Raw genomic sequence first — 14041 nt, 5'->3', positions numbered from 1 at the left:
CTCATGATATTACGACTTTATTCTTATAAAACAATGAGTTTATCATAATATTTCACTGAATTGTTTTTCTTCAACATTGTAAAAATCAAAGCAGGTTTTGAAGCCCAGTGTTAATTTGGTCATTTACAGAATAAGAAAGAGTTCAGTCTGATATCACGTCTGAGTCGTGCTGCTCAACATTGAACAAACTAATGGAGAGAATTACAGAAATATTCAATAAAACCTCGGAGAGTAAGATGGAAATCATAGTTGATGAGTAGAAGCAGCAATCGGCTTGAAATGAAAGGATGAGACACGCAGAGAGAAATATGAGTGAAGGTTTTCTGGATGAGAGAAAATAGAATAAACTATTGACTGAGGCGTTTCTCTCTGGAGCATGAAATCTCTGCAGTTCCTATAAATACTGTTGTTCTCTGAAAACAACACGGACATGTTTCACCAATAAACTGTAAATACACATGGACGACATGGCAGATCCCAAAAGTGAAGCCAGCGAATCGTGATCGCCCCCCTGGTGGCTGGCTGCAGTTAAGGTCATAAACTAAAAAGTTTTAAATAGGATGAATGGGTTCAAACACACAACCTCAGCTGGTTTGTCATTCATAAGCTAATCTACCAGTTAAGAAGCGTTTCTGCCAAAGAAGCTAAAATGCTCTTCACGGTTAATGAGCTCTGAGGTTAACGGACATTTGGCAAAATACAAAACACCTGCACAACACAGACCTCAGATCAGCAGCAGCAGCAGACGCTCATACAGAAAGAGAACAGCTTGTTTCTCAGAGGGTTCAGGATTCAAACAGCAGCCAGGATGTCAAACCAAGAAACGTCCCCAGGCGTGGGACAGTGAAACGGAGACAAAGTAAAGTCCAGAGGACGGAGACGAGAGCCGGACTGACCTGCAGGCAGATGGCCAGGTTGACCCTGCAGCCGAAGGAGGTGCTGACGGCTCGAGGGTGGAGGCCAGGTCCTTGAAGAGCTTGGAGAAGGACTGCGTCAGGGCGATCCTGGGACGCTCCTCCGCTACAACCACGACAGGTCCTCACGCGAGACAAGTCCAGGCCTCGAGACTGGAGGGGACAAGGGGAGGACGGACGGTGAGGAAGGACGATGTCTTCACAGCCTCAGTTTGTTGTGCACGATGAGAAGCTCCCCCCCCCTTACCTTCAGTGAGTCGGTCTGCAGGCCCAGGCCTTTGGTGCACAGCTCCATGACGCTGTAGGAGCAGAAGGTGTCCCCGGACTTTGTACTGACTGACAGCGGACAGCCACAGAGCCGGGTTCGATTCCAGCTCGGAGGGGGGGATGAGGATGGACTGGTGACCTGAGTACACACTGCAGAGAGACACCAGGTTGAGCTGGTGATGGGACACTACCAGGTTTAAAACCACAGACTGTCAATAAAGATGGACGACAGATCCGTAAAGTGAAGCCAACACTTCTTGATCTCCCCCTGGTGGCTGGTTGCAGTAAAGGTCATAAACGCCTCCTCCTCCATGTTAGCAGATGGGAGATGGATCAAACTCAAAAGTCAAAGTTTCTGTTAAATAAATATTTGTCGAAGATGTTTTCTGTCATTTTTGGTCGTTCTTTTCACACTGAAGGGTTCATGTCTCTGATCAGTTGTGTGTGCGTGTTTGTATGTGTGTGTTGTGTGTTGTGTGTTTGTGTGTTTGTGTCTAACCTGCAAAGGCACCAGAGGACGAAGCCCAGGCCGCAGTATGGGTCCAGACAGATGGCGACCTCTCTGGACGGGTAAAGTTCACACTGCAGCTTGATGGAGCGGCAGAAGGCACTGGTGGCTGTGTGGGACATCTGCACACGCACACAAACACACACACACACAAACAAACACACAAAACGTGTTGACTCATGACCTCTCATTTTAGTTTTTCGAGCAGAAGTGGCAAACAGGAAGATTTTGACCGTCCTGCAGCTGAACGCCTCCGACAAGTTTGTTGCATATTACACACGCGTGTTTAACGACGACACATTGGATCAGTGTAAGGACCTGTGTGTGTGTGTGTGCGAGCGAGCGTGTGTGTGTGTGTTCACCTTGACTCCAGCGAGCATGCCAGTGGTGGAGACGCTGAAGTCCATGTAGGCCAGGGTGGTCGGGGTTGGACGGTTTATACAGCAGAGGAGGTTTCTTCTTTGGCAAATCGTCTGAAGAGAAAATCACCATCAACACAACTCAGCCATGACAGCAGCACAGAGTGATTTCCATATCTTCAGTGGAGCAATAAAAACAATAGAATCAGATTCAGTTTTAGATTAGTTGATGATCTGCTTCTCTTCTGTCCCGGGAGAAGATCCCTCACACGTTTACAGCTTTTTCACAGTTAGATGGTTTATTGATTGATTGATTGATTGATTGATTGATTGATAATCTCTACCTCCACCTAGAAGTTTGTGTTTTCACCCAAATGTGTTTGTTCCTTTATTTTACATCCATATTTCGCTCTCTGATCACAGAAGCTGCTTTCAGTGCGTGTACCTGTGTCAGGACCGGTGGCCACGTCCGCACGTCCACCGCGGCCGAGGCTTCCTTCGACCGCAGCAGCTTGGAGATCAGCTGTGTGGTCATCATACACACCGACCGGCTCACCTGCAGCGCACACAACCCACAACCACACAACATCATGACATGTGATCTCCAAACCTACTACATCACTTCCTGTGAGAGTTACAGCTGAGACACAGAAGCCGTGAGCTCGGGGCCTCTGGCGTCTAGAGCGACTGGTGATCAGGTTTTTAAACCAAATGTCCCTTCATATCCTGTATATCCTATATACAGATATATATATAAATATCTGCAACAGTTCTCCCGAGAGCTCACGATAGCTGCAGTAACCAGGAGGAAGATATCAGAGTTCACCCCTTTACCCCTGAAGAGTGTTCTGTGGACTGGTGACCTTCACAGGATGTAAAGGTCACAGGGTTCACCCTCATATACGTTTTAAACCATCTCACACATCATGAATAGATCAGGTGAAGGCAGGGCGGTGATGTTACCTCCACGATCATCTTGACGGTGGGCAGCGTGGTGGAGATGTTCTGCAGGTGAGGCGGTCGCACCGTGATCGGCACGCAGCCGGCGTACAGGCAGCCGTAGAACGCCACGATGAGGGTCGATGCCTGGAGGCGGAGGAGGATGGAGAATCAGCTGTGGTGTATTCGTTCAGGGGGGGGGGGGGGAGGGGGGTATGCAATATCGTGCAAAGTACAGTTAGTCACGTTTTCTACCACAAGAAGTTAAAGTGGGAGGAAGAGATGGGAGGAGAAGATCGAGTCCCAGGTTCAAACGTTTAAACAACAAGGCAGATCTGAGAGGGGGGGGGGGGGGGGGGGGGGGACTGGTTACCTGGAGGGTAGGACCAGTGCCACGTGGTCTCCGTCCTGCAGGTGGCCCCGTTCAGACAGCATGGCCGCGATCTTCTCTGCTCGCTTGTGCAGCTGGACGCAAGTCAGAGAGCTGGCTATCGTACCCTGGAGGGACACACACAGACAGAAACACACAGACAGACACACACAGACATGATTGACACATTCGGTCATCAGTGTGTATCAGCGGATGTCAAGTCCTATTTTCTGTGGCAGCGTCTCAGGACAGAACAGCTGTAAACAAACCGGCGAATCATATTTCGATTATGCAAACTATCTGTCACACGGAGCCAGTTCACACACAAAACACACAACCATCCATCCAGTCTCAATAAACACACAACCATCCATCCCGTCTCAATAAACACACAAACAAACAACCTCATTGTTTTTTCAACTTGAATTTCCTCATTGCACGCTGATACGAAAAACAATAGACAAACGTATATTAAAGCAAATGTTGGATCTAGATCTTTACTGTATCTCAAGTTAAAAACAATCCACAGAGCAACTGTTGACATTCTGACATTGAATTCACTTTTATCACAACGGCATGTTTTCATATTCACCTATAAGAAGAAATAAATGCACCTCCACATCTATTAGGATATTGTTTTTAGCTCTGGTTGCATTTTATGTGAGTAATTCTTTTTGAACAGTGATTCTCAAACTGAGGGTTCACAAGATCATTTCTGGGAGTCGCCACAGAAATAAGATGAAGTTGAGACGACTAAACAAGTTATCAAGTACTTATAAAGTATTTAAAGTTACTTTTCAGGTCATTTTGTATTTTAAAGAATCCGACACTCAATAAGTGGGTCATGTTATATCACACCAGTGCAACCCTTGTGGTTTGTATTCACTCATATTCCACAGTCGTCAAATAACAAATGCTTTGGAGGCTTAAATAATAAACAATATAAGCCTGTGGTGCAAAAACACACAAACATGACACACAATGGTGCAGGTCTTACTCTGGAGTTGAGCAGCGTGTACAGGACGTGGTCCGGCGTGGTCTGGGCTCTCCACTGCAACACCTCAGACAGGAAGAGGAACTGGAAGACACAAGCAGGGATACAGGACCAGTGAGACTGGGTGACGCACACACACGCAGACACACACAAACGCACAATCCTGAGCATATGTAGAAGGCAACAGAGCAGCTAATAATCACTAAAAACATCATCAACTTGTTTACATTTATTTATCAACAATGATCATTCTCTGACTCTCTTTTCCTGGTGGGCGGAGCTAATCAGGGCAGACGTGAAGCTTTGGCCGTTGTCATAATAACTGGCCTCCAACATTCAAATGTTTTTTGTTGTTGTTATTATTTCCTACGAACTGCCACGAATTCTGAGTTGAGAGAACGGATCAAGCGAGAGAGAAGAGTTGTTTTCTGGCCTCATGAATTTTTCACTATTTGCTGCCGAGCGGTGAATTGCAGGGAGGGAGATTCATGCTCCTTATGTTTAGATCCGCCAGAGAAAATCGGTTTTATAGTGTGTGAGTCTGTCTGTGTGTGCCTGTGTGTGTGTGTGTGTGTGTGTGTGTGTGTGTGTGTGTGTGTGTGTGTGTGAACTCAACATCCAGAGCAGATGAACCTCAGCTCGGTGCCGTCACGGTCCCGAGGACTCGGGGGCATCTGATGTGTGGTGCCCTGAGACTGGAGCAACCATTAGGTCTAAAATATAATTAAAATACTTGATATAACATTTACTGCTGCTCTGATTTGTGGATATTAAAGAGTATAAACTGCACGATGACTCTGTATTGGTGCCTATTTCTCAAGATCTCCCATTTTGTTCTGCTTTCAAGCCAAATAGAAAATCAGAGTTGGGAGAATTACTGTACAAAAAAATAACACAAATATGTTTTAATCAAAGGTAAAAGATGAATTATTAAGTTAAAGTATGAACGGAGTAATAGAAATCCACGTTTCTCAGTGATTCTTTGAGTGCTGGAGTCTGTTGAAAACATCACTCAGCTCTTCATCATGCAAAGTCTCCGGTTTCAGCCTTAAAGCCGCCGGCTGAGGAAACAGCTTCATCTCGAGTCTCTGAGGTGAAAAGATGTAAAGACGGATTTTCTTCTCCTCGATGAAAAACATCACTCTGAGCTTTCATGAAACTTTCACTGAGCAAATCAAAGTTTCTGCTTCCTTCACACTCTCCTGCCTCTGTAATAATTCTGAGACTCTGTGTGTATGTGACTCTCACATCTCAAGATCTATTCACTCTTTCAGCTTCATGCTCATCCTGTGTGTTGTCAGAGGCCCGAGGAAGTGCAGTGTTGAATCTGATGCGTTCGATATTAATACAATTTGAACAAACTGCCGACCGGAGCTGTGCAGCAGCTTCACCTCAGGTTCCAACTGAGCCTCGGAGACTTGTGCAGATTTAACACATCTGGAGCCAGAACTCATTTCAGATCCTCCACAACCGATCATCCAGATGTTACTGGTAGATTTCAACCAGTTGGTGTTTTGTGTGTTTTGTGTAACAGACACTGAGTTGAACTGAAGCCTGAGATAAAACAAACTGGAACCTGCCGTCTGGTGAAAGCCATGTTATCTCTGTGAGAGAGGACCGACAAGTGAACCACCACAAAGAGCCTCTGCTTGCACTTAGAGAGAGAGAGAGTGAGTGTGTGTGTGTGTGTGTGTTTGCTCTTGTTGAATTCCAGTGTGTAGATAGAAATCTGATCTCATCACTTGGATTGTATCCGTCAGTGAGGTTGTGTCGTCTCATTATCAGTTCTGTACGATCATATCTCCAAGCCCCCAGAGGAAAGTATTTTAAGAAGTTTAATTTTATCCCCTTCAGGTATTTAAGCAACAGAAATCCCAGGATCACGCTTTATTAAAAAAAGCTTCATTATCTGAGTGGAAATGATTCATTGTAATTAAAAGACGTTTTCACACCTGAACGTCTGAACCAAGCTTCACGTGTTTTTTTCAAATACAGAAAAGGACGGAGCCTTCTGTCCAGACTCTGCGTTCATTTCCTCGAAGGCTGTGAACCTCTTCTGAAAGTACGGATACTGATGAAAGGGACGAACTGGAGCAGTACCACCTTGAACTGTAGGGGGCAGTGCAGTTCAAGCAAAGATGACCATTTGGACACAAGGACGACATTTCAACAATAGCGAAGAGAAACGTTATCACAACCTACATGTTCGTTGTACGTTGTCTTGACTCTGCTCTACCCTCTAGTGGATGTATTACTATTATCGACGTTTACATGGTTTAAAACAGACGAGTTGCTTTTCGTACGTCAAGGACGAGTAAATGAACGAGAGTGAAGAGATTCGGGGTAAATCTCATTTTACACACACACAACAAAACCAACTCATTCACACAGAGGGCTCGGTTTTCAGAGGGATGGACTGGGAGGGAGGTGGGCGGGGCTGATGGATGGATGAGCAGATGGATGAAGGAATGTAAACTTCTCACCGAGTTTATATTCTGAACGAGGTTCGACCTTCTGACCTTGACCTTGAGACCGTGCACAGCATTCAGAGCTTTTCTGTTTGAAGTAAAACTGTTTGTGAACTTCCTCTTGTTTTCAAATATCACTCTGCTCAAACTGTCCATCGCTGCAGCTCCTCTCTTCAGCCTCTGTCTCACACACTTGCTTCTAGCTCCTGTCTCTTTAAGAGCCCCGTCCTGATAAAGCCCAGTCTGCTCTGATTGGCCAGCTGGATGACTCGGTTGTGATTGGTCGACCGCCTGATCCCGTCACCACCAACTGTTTTAAACTCTGCAGAACTTTTACATTCACAAAAAAAACTACAGAACTCGAGAGAAGAAGGAAACGTCTCCTTCAACGCAACATGCAACGACACAAACATGACGACAAACGAGTGTGGCAAGAGTGTGAGTGTTGATGAAGATGAGATGATGATGAAGATGATGGTGGTGGTGAAAACCAGCACACCCCCGCTCACACACACCTTCCTTGCCTGGTCATTGTCTTCGATCTGACCCAGATCTCTGCCGCTGGCCTGAGCGATCCTCTTCCCCGACACCAGGTTCCCGACCATCACAGACGCAGGGCCGATCTCTGAGGAAGAGGAGGAGGAAGAGGAGGAAGAGGAGGAAGAGGAGGAGGAAGAGAAGGAGGAAGAGGAGGAAGAGGAGGAAGAGATGAAAAGGTAAAACCGTTTCACATCGTGCACAGCTGGTTGTGTTTTTAATTTCACCTGCACAGACTCTGTTGACAATTGTTGTTTCATTTAAAACCTGCTTTACGAATCTTTCCCTGTAAAACTAAAACTTTCTTCTGTTAATGTTCCACATTTGCTAAATCACTATTTTTAAATAATACTTAAAGATAAAACTTCACTTTGTGTATCTGTAGTTTTTTTTTAGTTTTCAGCATGTTTTAACCTGACTGCTATAACTCTGATAACCATGATAATTTATAATCGTATAATATGATCGTGATACAACATTTTCGACCCCTTTAAGATCCGTAAAGTATTTTATACAAAGTCAGTGAATGTCAAAAGATGTTCGTTGAAATCAGTTCGGAAGTTTTAACGTAATCCTGCCGACAAACAAACGACTAAACGGATCAAAAACGTGAAACCTAACTTCCTTGGCGGTCGTCTCTCACACTCTACCTCTCTCACTCTCACACTCTCTCACTCTCACACTCTCTCACTCTCTCAGACTCTACCTCTCTACCTCTCTCACACTCTCTCACACTCTCTCACACTCTCTCACACTCTCTCACACTCTCTCACACTCTCACTCTCTCACTCTCTCACTCTCTCACTCTACCTGGCTGCTTCTGCCGCGGTTTGGGCAGGTTGGTGACGCAGGTGTGCGGACACATGAGCACGTTGCAGGGGTGCAGCGCCCCCTCCAGGAAGAGCTGCTTGGTCTCTGACAGGTGGATGCCACCCAGGGGAGTCTTGGGCAGAGTGTTGGAGGGCACCAGGGCCAGGCAGTACACCCCCACCTGGTGGATGCCGTCTATCGCCTGGGAAGCAACAGTTAGAAGCAGTTAAGGTTGTGAGCCTGGACGGTAACACAGTTTAACACGTGAACGTATAAAATCCTAAATGATCATTCACATCTTTCCCCTGAGCCGTCACGTGATGTGACTTCATATCGGCCTCTGTTGAAATCACTGAAACAGCTTCAATAAAACAGAGAAAATAAATCAGGGCCGTTTCTGTGAATGTGATGGAAACCGGAGAGATTTGGTTTCATCGCGGTCGTAAAGATGCAGACGGCTTTTATAGTTTCACCACAGTCTCCACCCGGCTCAGAGAGATCTGGAGTTTAGACTGAGGTGTAATCTGCAAAGCATGCAGCACAGTGTTGTGTGTGTGTGTGTGTGTGTGTTTGCAAATATTTCAAAAGAAAAACCTTGTTAAAACAGATGAAAAGGATTCAGTCAACACGATGTGAGCCAGTCTCTGTGGTTTTAACAGTTTACCTGCAGAACTCGGCTCATCCACTGGAAGCTGTCCTCCTCGGTGGAGTCCGGCCGCTGCTCGGCCACGACCACGATCCGCTCGTCATGGAGCACCGTGATGGAGAACACTGCTATCCTGCAAAACACACACACACACACACAGACACACACAGTTAGAACAAGCTCGGGGCTCCTGGCAATCGCCGTCTTTGTTTAATGACACAAAATCTAAATTATAAGCTGAATAAAAGCAGAAAGAAGTAAAGAGACAGGAAGGAAACACTCACCGGCCCCGGTAGACGAACTTCATGGGCTCCACGGCGAGCGCAGTGGCCACGATGTCGTCCGCGTTGTGCCGCCGCCCCCCGACCACCATCAGGCCGTCCATCTTCCCTGCAGCAAAGATCAGACCTCCAGGTCCGATGAAACCCAGCAGGCCGGTCCTGGTGAAGGGAAACTCGCTGACCGGGGCCCCGTTGCTGGACATGGGGAAAACCTGAGAGGAAGCAAAGTCCGGTTTCACGTCTGAGGCTTTTAATCAAAGACAGGAAGGTGAGACAAGTAGAGAAAGATTCACGCTCTCACCTCGAAGGTGTTCTTGGTCATGCCAGCCAGGCCGTAGTAGGAGGTTCCTGTGGCGACAGTACAAACACACAACTCTCCGATCTCGTCGGTTCTGCAGAGCTGAGGAACTCCCTCGAGCTTCACCACGCACATCATGGCTACAGAGAGAAAAGATTCTTTACTCAAACACCTCGTTTAGGAAACATGAGAGGAGCTGTCAGACTCAGAGGAAGCAGTGAAGAAAGAACCCAAAGAACAGAGACGAGAGCAAACGTGGTGAGAAGGAGGTTAAGAAGAAGAAAAGACAGAAAGCTCTGGAGGAGGGGAGTGGGATGATGATCTGTGTGGTGGAGCAGCAGCAGGTGGAGCTCACCTCCGGGCATGACGGAGCCGACGTCCTGCAGCGTGAGCACCGACAGCTTCTCCTCCGAGTCCACCCGGATCACACCGTGACTCAGACCCTGCATGGACAACACGCCTCGGCCAGGGGGGGTGCTGCCCTCCTCCAGCGGCCTGCAGGGGGCGGCGAGGAGACATCGTCAGATGGCATCGGGGGTTAATTACAGTTAACAACTATTGTGGTACTTATGAGTTTGACTTTTTCAAATCAAAATGAGCTTTTTAGACCCTTGAAACAGATGTTTGCTGTGAAGTGACAATAGGTTTCAACATGTGACAACGTTTCAGGGAGAACGTTGTTAAACTTCGCCTGAAATGTGTGAGTCAAGCTAGTTAATTACTGCACAGCACAGCACACACACTCTCACACACACACACACACACACACACACACACACACACACACACACACACACACACACACACACACACACACACACACACACACACACACACACACACACACACACACACACACACACACACCCAAACTTTAACAGTGTTGTAATTAACATCCTGAAGCAGAACCTCCAGCCCCCATGTGAGAGACAGCTGACGATGAAAGAGGATTAAAGGTTGTGAGACTTTCAAAAGCCACAAATCTGTAAAGTCGGGACTTTAAATGAGTTAGATTCAGACTGGGACTTAGTGGGAGGAGGAAACAGGGTTGTGTTCATACGTCATATGTAAACATGTGCACTGGAACTGATGAGTGGATCTTCACCTCCTTATAGCCACAGTGAGCGCCTCGGGGGAGCTGGCACAGGGACAGATGACCTCCGGCTTCAAACCTTTAGTCTGGAAGACGTTGAGGAAGGCGTCACAGGAGGAAATGGACCCTGAGAGAGAGAGAGAAAGAGAGGGAGAGAGAGAGAGGGAAGGAGAGAGAGAGAGAGAGAGACAGAGACAGAGAGACAGAGAGGGAGAGAGAGAGAGAGAGAGAGAGAGAGAGAGAGAGAGAGAGAGAGAGGGAGAGGGAGAGAGAGAGAGAGAGAGAGAGACAGAGAGAGAGAGAGAGAGAGAGAGAGAGAGAGGACTTAGACTCAGAACTGCTTTGTTTAGTGAGGACATTTTTATTTGACTAATCGGGGACAATATTGACAACTGGTAAATCACAATGTTTTTAAAAGTGACGACAACTTTAGAAGCTGCAGTCTACATCTTTAGAGAGCGGGCTCTTACAGGGATTCGAACCGTCGGCCACCACCAGCATGCGCAGGGAGCTCAGGTTGACGTCTCTCTGGTCCCGATGGGCCACCAGAGCCCAGTGCATGTCCCGCGACTTCACACACGCCACTTTGGCTACACAACAAAACACACGTGTTAAATCACAGATACACATACATGACTATAATAATAAAAAAAGAAAATTAATGAACTTAATGAGAAATGACTGGAAACAAAGATGGACGACATGTTACTCAAAATGAAGCCAGAATAAAACAGATGCAGGAGCCGCCATCTTGAGCTGGGGAAGTCATTTAGAACATACACGACTCAACTAATCACCAGTCACTTAGCTGTCAATCATGATGTCACATACCACTAACATAGAGGAGGCGGGGTTTATGACTTATACTGCAGCCATACACATATATATATATATATATATATATATATATATGTATATTTTACACCTTTGTATTTGTTTTTGTTATAAAATGATCAGAAAACACTTTCACAATGAAAATGGCACTTTACAAGACGGACAGGTTAACACAGACGCAAATGATTTGTGGACGTTGACTCGATTTCGATGTCTCATGAGTCGAGAGTGGACGAGGTGGACGAGGTGGACGAGGTGGACGAGGTGTCTCAGATCCGTTACCTTTGTACTGGCAGACCTTCTGGATCCAGGACAGAGGGTTGACCTTCATCAGGGCGTAGGGAATACTGATGACGTGCATCATGTTCATCACACTCTGAGAGAGAGGGGGGGGGGGGGGAGAGAGAGAGAGAAACTTAGGCAGATTGTATTTTCATATTCATTCATTTTTATTGAAAAAGAGAAATTATAGAAAAAAGTTGTATTTGCAAACGCTTAATGATTTAATCAACGGATTCATCTGTGCTCTATATTGCCTATAATGTACAAAAACCTATATGTAATATAAAATATAAATAATAACAATAAAGCTATATACATATACATATATACAAACTCGTACACCTTCGTACACAAAATAAAATATAAACAACTTTGTCTTGTTATTTACAGTAAACAGAGAGGAAGATGAACTAAAGAAGGATGAAGGTGAAGTGACCCTCCTCTTACCGTGAGGACGGCGTGCCACAGTCCCACGTCCTTCTTGAAGTCCAACACATTCACTATGGTCTCAGCTGGAGGACGGGACAGACAACACATCGAGTGAATCCAGCTCTCCAGTGTGATTGTGTGTCTGTGTCAGCGTGTGTGTGTGTGTGTTTACCTTCTGTGTAGGAGCAGGACTGCGTGAGGGCCTGGCAGTGAGTGAGCATCGCGATCCTCATCACCGTCACACCCCAGGACGCTGCCGTCCTTACACGTCTTGTACTGGACAGACAGAGGGAGCTCTTACTGGGATTACTGGGACAGACGGACAGTCCACAGAGCAAAGCAGCAAACACACAAAACATATCTACACTTGAACTGCACCAGAATGTTCAACTCACAAATATTTAGAAGTAAACTTACAAATATTAACAAGTATATAGGTAAGTAAACTGTATATATAGATATTATGGGATGCTGTTAAAGTCAGGTCGAGATATTATCTTTCAAAAATCAGAAGGTCAATAGTTTTTCAATCTTTTGTCGGTTTCATCATCTTTTCCCTCTCGGCCTCTTTTCAAGCCGCGATGCATCATGGGAATTTTTCACTTTGCTGCCGGTGCGATTACTGCCGAGCCAATCAAGGGACGTTAATTAGATTCCAACCAATCAGAGGCGAGGATAGTATCGAGCGGCAGCCGGCGGAGGAACGGTGAAACGTCCGCTTGGCCGCGGTGCGAGTCTGATCCAAAAAGACGTGAAGCTCCATTGATTTCCATTCACAGGAAAGTGCACGAGTGGAAATGCTTGGGACGCCCCAGTGTAGAGTGGTATCAGTGTGTGTGTGTGTGTGTGTGTGTGAGTGTGTTACCTCGATGTAGGCAGTGTCCTGGTTTGCGTCCTTGATGTGTGGGAACCAGTCTCGCGGTGGTTTGGAGACGTGTTTGGACTCACCGACGAACCACAGCACCTTAGGCCAGCCTGCACACACACACAAACACACACACACACACACACACACACACACACACACACACACACACACACACACAGACACACACATATCAAGGATGACTTCTTTAGACTGGAACCAGATTTTGGATTGGTACTGGGACTGAACCTGTGTGAGGTCGTTTGCTTCCTTTGGTTTGAACAGAGTAAGAAATCACAACTAACCCTGATTCCCAGTAAGGCACTGAATGCACATATTTCACTTCAACCGTTATAAAGAGATTGATATCAGTGTGAGGAGGTGGCGCTCATGAGAGTGTGTGTTTGTGTGTGTGTGTGGGGGGGGGGGGGGATGTCTGGAGTGAAGCTGCTGTTCCCACCCGGCAGAGACGGAACAAAAAAAATCCACCATGTGAACGTGGTGAGTTTAAAGCCGGCTGATCGATAAGAGGAGCACTCCACCTTAATGACACACGTAGACACACACAGACCCACACAGACACACACACACACTCTAAATCCATGCTGAGTGAGGAGCAGAAAATCTGGCGGCATCGTGTTGCTATTTATACGTCCATTACTGAAAAGAAAACAGTCTTTATTAATCACAAGGCGATTCTCTCTCTCTCTCTCTCTATTCAGTGCTAATGCCTCTCAATTCTCTGTGTATAATGCGTCTCGTTCTCTCTCTCTCTCCTTCTCTCCCTCCCTCTCTCAGCTGTCTGCTGCCATCAGTCTTTCCCTTCATCCTAATGAGAGACAGATCGGAGCTGCAGTGAAACGAGAGTCACGTCGTTTCTCTGACTCTGAACTCGTCTCTTTCTTCTACTCAGAGACTTTCCAGGTTTGATTCTTTTCCTGAGAAGTTTCAGGATCACGCACCATAAATCAAGTTTTATAATAAAAACATCAGAAAGCTGAAGATCTCTCCCTTTACGGTGATTCGTTTTTGTCCAAAATATCAGTGTAAATCTAGAAGTATTGTTTGTTCTATTAACGTATATCCTCTTATACACTTTACTAAATCTGAGGAGGAAGTTTATTCTTGATATTCAGCACTTGTATGA

General features: G+C 46.1%; 1 protein-coding gene across 1 annotated transcript in view; it reads right to left on the bottom strand.

Moving 5' to 3' along the window:
• The window catches only part of LOC128454756 (disco-interacting protein 2 homolog C-like), a 95050-nt gene that overhangs the window by 15911 nt on the left and 65098 nt on the right, over positions 1 to 14041 (bottom strand). Inside the window, 14 exon segments of the mRNA XM_053438276.1 lie at positions 4355 to 4435; positions 7335 to 7444; positions 8167 to 8368; positions 8831 to 8945; positions 9097 to 9305; positions 9395 to 9531; positions 9747 to 9886; positions 10497 to 10611; positions 10955 to 11074; positions 11601 to 11694; positions 12048 to 12112; positions 12202 to 12274; positions 12276 to 12305; positions 12895 to 13004. Coding sequence (XP_053294251.1) covers positions 4355 to 4435; positions 7335 to 7444; positions 8167 to 8368; positions 8831 to 8945; positions 9097 to 9305; positions 9395 to 9531; positions 9747 to 9886; positions 10497 to 10611; positions 10955 to 11074; positions 11601 to 11694; positions 12048 to 12112; positions 12202 to 12274; positions 12276 to 12305; positions 12895 to 13004 — 1601 coding nt within the window.

Source organism: Pleuronectes platessa, chromosome 13 (assembly GCF_947347685.1).
Source record: "Pleuronectes platessa chromosome 13, fPlePla1.1, whole genome shotgun sequence".
Taxonomy (NCBI): domain Eukaryota; kingdom Metazoa; phylum Chordata; class Actinopteri; order Pleuronectiformes; family Pleuronectidae; genus Pleuronectes; species Pleuronectes platessa.
Note: the sequence above shows the minus strand (reverse complement) of the source record. Positions and strands in the feature narration are given on the sequence as shown.